This window comes from Curcuma longa, unplaced genomic scaffold, assembly GCF_044706935.1.
Source record: "Curcuma longa cultivar G26 ecotype Majalengka, Jawa Barat unplaced genomic scaffold, ITB_CL_G26_1.1 contig_18217, whole genome shotgun sequence".
NCBI lineage: Eukaryota > Viridiplantae > Streptophyta > Magnoliopsida > Zingiberales > Zingiberaceae > Curcuma > Curcuma longa.
Window position 1 is genome coordinate 10,213 of NW_027430768.1, and position 7,781 is coordinate 17,993.

Below are 7,781 nucleotides of genomic sequence, written 5' to 3' on the forward strand. Positions count from 1 at the left end.
ATTATCTGATAATTAAATAATCAAGATTATATATAATAACTTACGCACCTTAAATGTTTTGTAATCATCAAGTCAGACTTAAACAAGTTTATTTTATTAATGTTAAGTAAATTAGTTATTTTAATTAAGATGTGATCAAATCAAGCCAAAAAAAATTTCCCTTTTTTTGGTTGTAACGAATTGACCAATTTTTCTAGATTTTTTTTAACAAACCAACAAATTTATAATTCAAACCCTTAACAGATTTTTTAAAGATTTTACCGACAAGCATACCTTATTCCTACCACCAATAGTTTCGGTGACCGGGCAACAATTCACCAGTAATAATAATGGTATTGTCTGGGTAATTGTAGTACGTAAGTATTTGATCTTTTAATCCTCATCATGGGAAACCGGACGAAGTGCTCAAAATCGTGCTATAAAAACCCTTACCCCTTCTCCAATTCCTCCATATCTCGTTCTCTCTTGTCTCAGTTCCGCCTTCGATTTAGTGGAGGCGATCGCGTCTTCGACCATCTTCTGGCTTGCTATTTCGCTTCGATCGGCTGAGCTTTAGGTAATTCTTGTCTCTGACTTCAAATATATGATCTTTTCGTGCTTTTTCCAAGATTGAGATAGCGTTTATTCTTCTATGGATTCGAGATAGGATTCCTCTTTTTGGTTCCATGGAGGGATTTGGTTGCCTTCTGGATTTTGGAAGGGGATTCAACCAAAGTTCTTTGGATTGTAGAATTCGCCTTTTTTTTTCCTTGTAAATTTAAGGTTATCTTGTTAATTTTGTGTTTTTCTTTTCAAGGATCAAGATTCTAGCGGGATCTTTCCTTTTCTTTGTTTCTTTGTTAATTGAGAGATCTACAAGCTGAAGATCGGAATTTGTTCCTATTCCCCCTCTTTTTGGATTTTGGTTGCCATCTAATTGGTCTTGTTGAGTTCCTACTTCTGAATTGAATTCATATTCTTCCACAGATCGTTTCATATGTATGGTATTCTTCTGTGCTAATATTATTCTATATTCCATCAAAATATAAAACTCTCTTTTATTTGTGCTCAATTTGGTCCTTATTTTCCCTTTCTTTTGTTCGCTGTTTTACCTTGATCGATGTTGATCATCTTTTTGATATTTTGTTATGATAATGTTGTAATGATCTGGTTATCCTTTTCAAAAGATTTTTTTGCGATAATTACTTAAATTTTTATCATGATGGTGGATTCTTGACTACTATTGTAATTGTAGGTACTACAGGAATATCTTGGACCTGCCACTCGATTTTGCCTCACCAAAAATCAGAGGAGAAAAAGTAAGATCTTGGAGTCTGAATGGCGCAAGAGAGCTGGAAAAAGGATACCGAACAAACTGACTGCGAAACCCCTGAAGTCCCCATTTTATGTGCAAACAAGTGTGGGTTTTTTGGAACTGCCATGAACAATAACCTCTGCTCCAAATGCTACAAGGATATTGTCATGAAACATAAGTCAATGGTTTCTTCCCCTATTACACAAGTGGAGAAACCGAAGATTGTTCCATCTTCTTCTTCTGTGCAGATCAACCACACTGAAGGTTCGAGTAGAGTGGAGGGGCTAAGTGAGCCCAAGGTTGTCGATGATCAACTGAAGGGCTTGTTGAAGAAGCAACCGGCTAACCGATGCGCCCAATGTCAAAAAAAGATAGGTTTACTTGGCTTCACATGCCGGTGTGGTGGTGCCTTCTGTTCCTCTCACAGGTACTCTGAGGCACATGAATGCTCAATTGACTACAAGGCTGCTGGTCGTGTGGTGTTAGCCAAAGAGAATCCTGTTGTGATGGCAAAGAAGTTGGAGAAAATTTGAAGTTATTGTTGTTCTTGAATGGGGATACAAAGGCATGTTCCGATGCGAATCAGATAGTCTAGTCTTTATGAAAGCGAGTATTGAAATGCTTTATTCTTCTAATTGAAGATGGTGGTTTGCCTTTGATGTAAAAAGAAACTTTATCAAATGTATGGGTTTAACCCTGTTTAAGTCTCGTGGGAAAATATGAATATTTTCATAGATTATGGGGTGTGATAGCGTAGATAGTTTTTTTAAAAAAAAAATAATAAGTGTGACTAGAAAAACCCTATGTATTAATATATAACATAGCATTTCGATCGTATGTATTTAACAAGTTTTGAGCATACGATTTCTAATTTTCAACAAATTTCATGCTGAAGCATCTAAAATCTCTGTTTCTTTTTTGGGGGTTTGCATGATTTCATGGATGAAAAAGCTTGGTCTCATGTAAATTGCTTGTCATTATTTACTTTGCTTCTAATAGTTTGTTTGTTGTCTTTCTACAAAATACTTTCTTGAGTTTTCGAATCATTGTTTCATTCTCATTTGAAATATCTCTGCCTCTTTAACATTCATTATTTGTAGGGTAAAAGCAGCTTAGTCCTTAAATAATATTTTCAACATTTTAGAGTTATAAGTGTGTGTTATATCTAAAGTCATGAATCTGAAGAAGTTCATAATGTTTTAAATTTTAATCATAAGTTTATATATAATAAATACTTTTAGATAGTAGTTAAAATTTAAGACAGTGAACTTTTTTAGATACTTTTTCCAAGTTAAAACAATCTTTAACATGCAGTTACCGATTCCATCATGATATCCTTTTGCCTAATTGCTTTCCCTACGGGTAAACACAGTTTTAAAGAGGCAATAAACCAACAATAGTGAGAATTAAGCGAGCAGCTAAACAAATGATATACACTAAGCATCTCATCTCCCTGAAAAACAATCATTCCCGACCCACTTCATATGCTATGCAATTACTCAAATGATTGTGCCCTATTTATAATATACCTAAAGATGGTGAAAGTGGACAAGGAAACCTATTCTTAAAGAAAAAAGGTTAATATTAAACTAGTAGTACACAGCTTCATCTGCTCCAGGGAATATGTTATGTTCTATCAACTATCCTTGTTTTCAGGCCTATCACACTACATAATGATTGCTAAAAGGTTTTATATTTTGTACGATCACAACTGGTCGTTTGTTCTTGGGTTTAGAATCAGCATCCTCCAAATTCTATCAACTGAGCTGACACCGAATAATATTCTCAAGGGATACCAAACAAAAAAGTTTGGAATGCTCAAACAAAAGTAGTTTGGAATGCTCAATCGATAGGGGGAATAAATGTGTTCGAATGGATTGTTTAAAGAAGGGTGAAGTATTTCAAGTTTCCAATTGTTTAAAGCTACTAATGTTGGATTGCAATAGAATTAGATGAATCTCCAGGTGTCAAAGTGTTGGCATGCCAACTTAACGAAAGGGGTCGACAACTTGCCAATCACCTGTTAAGGGTCGATCCTCTGATCCCAATTCTTCGTATGTGTTGGCGAGTGCTAAATTATAGTAGAGCCATATAGGCATGACCTCCTATGAATAAAAAAAATGTTCTTTTAATTTCTGCACAAATATTAAAGGCTTTTAATAGGCACTGCTTAAGCACCTCTCCTCCTTATTTAATCAAATAGACCTGGCCTATTACGGAAGCACATTTAGGTGATATGGCGGGTCTTTATTGGTATGACTTAACAAAATGGATCAATAACTGATCCGATCTGGTTATGATCTGGCAAGTCAACGGGCAAACCATGCTGACTGACCCAGTAACAATAACATTCGGCCCAAACAGTCTCATTCGGCCTGGCCCATCTCATTTGGCCTGGCCCATCAATCAGCTTGGCCATTCAGTCTCGACCACTCAGCTCGGTCACGTAGCTCGGCCGCTCAGCTCGATGTCGGCCACATGCTCGGGCAGCTTGGCCACACAGCTCGACCACATAGCTCGGTCGTTCACCTCGGTCTTGGCCGCACAACTCAGCCAAGCAGCTCGGCCACACAGCTCGGCTACTCAGTTTCGGCCACATGCTTAGTCAGCTTGACCGCTCCACTATATGTCTCGGCCTCACTCGACCTCCACCACTCCGACCTCTATAGTTACTCGGCCTTACTCAACCAATCTAACCTTCTCCGATCACTCGGCCTCGCTAGGCTTGACTTCGATCGCTCTTGACTGGCCAATCTTGGTCCTTTGATCCACATAAATTCAGCCGTTCGGTCTGACTCCAACTCAGCCCCTCTCGGTCATTTTCAGTACTAGAGGACAATCAAGCGTGCGAAGTGGTTACTAAGTTTTCAGACCTGGTCCCCTAGATCTCTGCGCGATTGTACCTACAGCCGAAAGATGAGAATAATCAGCTCTGTGTAGCCGTAGGACAGTTAGAGATCGTCAGAAATGGTTCCCCTAATATTGTATTAATGGCTCATTTGTCAGTGAATCACAAAATCTACCTCCCTAAGATATTGCACAACCTATTCCTCTAACAGAAGGAATGTTCCCTTCAGTTACTATATAAACCCCCGTAAGTACGAAGGACTCTCTCTCTCTCTCTCTCGAATTCTCTTCACTTCACATACTGTTTCTTCCTTCTTGTTTATTACTGACTTGAGCGTCGGAGTGGTCTGTCGAGAATCCCGACGCCTTGCTGACCTCTTCGTTCAGTTTTTTCTTTTTAAATTCTCTCGTCGGCATCGGCGAGACTAACAAAGGTTGAGATGATATATTCTTGACTGGTGATTTGATTGTCAGCGGCATTTACTGTGAAATAACATGCGGTTGAATCCGAAAATTTTCACTAGAACGTTTCCTGTTCATCTTTCTATCTGATGCGTAACAAAATTTGCTTGTTTTCTGTTAATCTAACCAATTTTTGTAAGGGAACAGGATAAGTAAGAATGCAGAAAGGAAGCAGTAATGGAAGACAGTTCGAGTAAATTACTTCAGTATTTGGAGAGGTTGACGTCAATCTGGTGGAGACGACAATTGCTGCAGCTCCCTCATCCGAGCACCAATGCAGGAACTCATCTGCGGGTTCTCCGCGAACACCACATGATAAGCCGCCACACAAGCTTGAGGCCATGCCATTCCAATTCGTGCCTATAATATATAGAGAGCTTTCATTCATCAACGTAATCGATTTCATAATTTGGTTTTGTAATGTTACCATGAAATAGCCGATGATGAAGGCATAGAGCTTGGCCTCCGTCGAGTGGTCACTGCCGGCGGCGATCATCCAAAAACCCGCGATCAAGGCTGAGACCCCGCCGCCGGCGATGCCGCAAAATAGGCAGAATGACCCGGTGAGGTCTAGGTCGATCAGTCGCTCCATCCCCTGCTTGGCGAACATCTCCCACGCCTCCGCTGATGAGCTCCACAGCCCCCTGCCGTACACTCCCACATACACCAACCCCCACCGGTTGGCTCGCGCCACCGCCCCGTCGGCCACCCCCTTGAAGCACCAACCGCAGGAGAACATGAACTCATCGGAGCCGCCCGCGCTCATCGCCCGCGCCACTACTCGAGTCGCCGCCACCAGAGGCACCAAGGCGGCGGCGCAGCAAACGTCCCCGAGCCCGAGCTTCGCGGCGGATTCGAAGGCCGCGGCCGCCGGGATCGTGATTCCACACGCCAGCCGAAGGTAGGCGATTTGCGCCACGGCCACGAAGATCGTGTAGCGGACCGCTTGCGCAGTCCACCAGAGGCTGAACAGCAGAAGGAGCAGGTAAATAGTGTCGTATCGCGAGTGGACGCCAGCGGTGACTCCTCCGGCGCCGAGCGTCCACAGCGCGAAGAAGGTGAGTAATGCGAGGAGCGAGAGGGAAAGGAAGTTGACCAGAGCGAAGGACGGTGGAACAGCTGCGACTGAGGCCGAGAGGATCTCGTAGGCATGGCGGAGGCGGCGGGCGGTCCAGCAGGCGTGGAGGGATTGGGTGAGGGCGAGGAGAAGAAACGGCACCGCGAAAGCCAGGCCGAGAGCAGTGCCGTCAGCGAGGAGGATGACGGCGACGGCGCAGGCGATGACAGGGGAGAGCCAGAGGGAGGACTTGATGGCGATGGCTGGGTGGCGGAGGGAGACGAGCAGGAACAGGAGGGAAATAACGGCGGAGGCGGCGGCGGCAACAAGGAGAGGGGCGTGCCAATGCAGCAGGAAGTGGAAAGACAGTAGGCTTTGGGAGAGGAAGGCTGCGATGGATAGGAAGGAGATGAGAATGACGGTGGCAATGAGGTGGGAGAAGAAGAGAAGCTTGGCTAGCCGGCCGGCGAAGTTGGAGGTGGGCCGTCGGTAGCAGTACAGTTCGGCGACGTCGACAACCTGCAAAGGAGTATCTTCTTTATCTTCAGTCATCATCGTTAGATCACACACTTTGACCATTGAATGCGATTTTGCCAAAACTAACATCATTTTTTTAAAAAAAAATTGAATTTCCAAGTTTAAAATTTTGCTTGGAAGTCACTATTTTGTAAAGAACAGTACTTGCAACCCTAGTGGAGAATAATCTTTTACTTGCAGAGGAGGCCACAAGGCTTCAGCTTTAGGGCAATCTTAATTCTTACCCACACAACAAAACACAGAAAAGAAAAGAGCAAAACAAAAGTTGAATGGAAACTCCAGGACCATCCATTGTTGGACACTTTGCTGCTTAAGATAATGAGCGATTCTATAACCGTTGTACGGCAATCAACAACAACATCGGTTGTTGTTTCACAACATTATTCAGTGTGTCTTCTTACAAACAGCTTTTTCCTCATCATGAGAACTGAGAACAAACATGATTCTAAATGTCTATCACTGCTGTTTAGATCTGGATAAATGAAAGAAGGGGAAAAAATCTGAAAATGCCATGGGAATTAGACGAGATAAAGTAGAGGGAATGTGAATAAAACCAGAGGAATTTTACAGACTAGTTCTTTGCATCTATCGTTCATGGCGGATGGATCCACGGAATGATGGAAGCCCCAGATCAACATAAACAATTCAAAATTTCCAGAAATAAAGCCAAAAAAAAAAAAACAAGCGAAATGAAATGACGACGGAAGCGAGGTGAGATATAGTGAGGTTGATGAGATTAAAATGGGGGCTTCGGTTGGCGGAGCAGTTTCGACGCGGAGAAGGGATGTAGGAAGAGAGAAGGCAAGGGAAAAAAAAAAAAGCAAAAACAGGCAGAGATTGAAGCTTGGATGATTACCTGCGTCGGTGCCACTTGATTGATTCGCGAGGTAGGGATGGTGAACTCGCATTGCTCGGTGCTCGTCGCCATTGCCCTTTTCTGAGTTCTCGATCTCTTCTCTGGCTCCCTCGCGTGGTCGTGTTCTGGTGTAGCAAATTAAAGAGGCACGGGAAACGGTTCGGGAAGATAACTCGCTCTCGCCGGATAAACTAACTTATAAAATTTCAAACTATTACCATGTTACTCTCAAATACGTAACAATTCATAATATATATATATATATATATACTAAAAATAATAAATAAAAGGACACTTGTCTAGTTTTTTCTTAAAATAAATAAATAAATGGACGATCCGATTAAATATCCATCAAATAAATTGAGAAATAAGCGTGATTATCCATCCAAAATTGCTCGTGCTTAGTTATCAACCTTAGTTAGAGGTGCAAATGAATCACAATCAAACCAAATTAAATTTAATTATATTTAAATTTATTTATTTAGTTATCAAGTTTGTTCAAATTTATTTATTAATTTTTATCAAACTCAAATGGAATTCAAACGGGTTCATGAACATTATTTAAACTTTTAATCGAGCTCAACTATCAACTTTATTATTTTTATAATTTATATTAAAATGTTAATTATTCATAAAATTTATATTATTTTTTATATTATACTAAATTTAGAAAAATACAAAAATATATAAAATATACTATTTTGGTAATTAAATTTTATTTAAGTTAA

The 7,781-nt window shown here is 41.1% G+C and overlaps 2 protein-coding genes across 2 annotated transcripts; one reads left to right on the forward strand and one right to left on the reverse strand.

The window, feature by feature from the left end:
- The first annotated feature begins 462 nt into the window (after nt 1-462).
- LOC141816796 (zinc finger A20 and AN1 domain-containing stress-associated protein 9-like) lies at nt 463-2,028 on the forward strand. The gene is made up of 2 exons (XM_074704527.1): nt 463-556; nt 1,235-2,028. The coding sequence occupies exon 2, from the start codon at nt 1,318-1,320 to the stop codon at nt 1,825-1,827; it is 510 nt and encodes a 169-aa protein (XP_074560628.1). The 5' UTR covers nt 463-556; nt 1,235-1,317; the 3' UTR covers nt 1,828-2,028.
- Nucleotides 2,029-4,828: 2,800 nt separating this feature from the next.
- LOC141816794 (uncharacterized) lies at nt 4,829-7,125 on the reverse strand. Its single transcript, XM_074704526.1, has 3 exons — nt 7,054-7,125; nt 5,031-6,179; nt 4,829-4,963 (listed from the first exon to the last, which is right to left on the reverse strand). The coding sequence occupies exons 1-3, from the start codon at nt 7,123-7,125 to the stop codon at nt 4,829-4,831; spliced, it is 1,356 nt and encodes a 451-aa protein (XP_074560627.1).
- Nucleotides 7,126-7,781: the final 656 nt, after the last annotated feature.

Coding starts and splice junctions, on each gene's coding strand:
- LOC141816796 (XM_074704527.1), top strand. CDS start 1,318: ATGGCGCAAGAGAGCTGGAAAAAGGATACCGAACAAACTGACTGCGAA.
- LOC141816794 (XM_074704526.1), bottom strand. CDS start 7,125: ATGGCGACGAGCACCGAGCAATGCGAGTTCACCATCCCTACCTCGCGA. Junction 6,180..7,053: donor ATCAAGTGGCACCGACGCAG/GTAATCATCCAA, acceptor ACTCCTTTGCAG/GTTGTCGACGTCGCCGAACT. Junction 4,964..5,030: donor TCATCATCGGCTATTTCATG/GTAACATTACAA, acceptor TATATATTATAG/GCACGAATTGGAATGGCATG.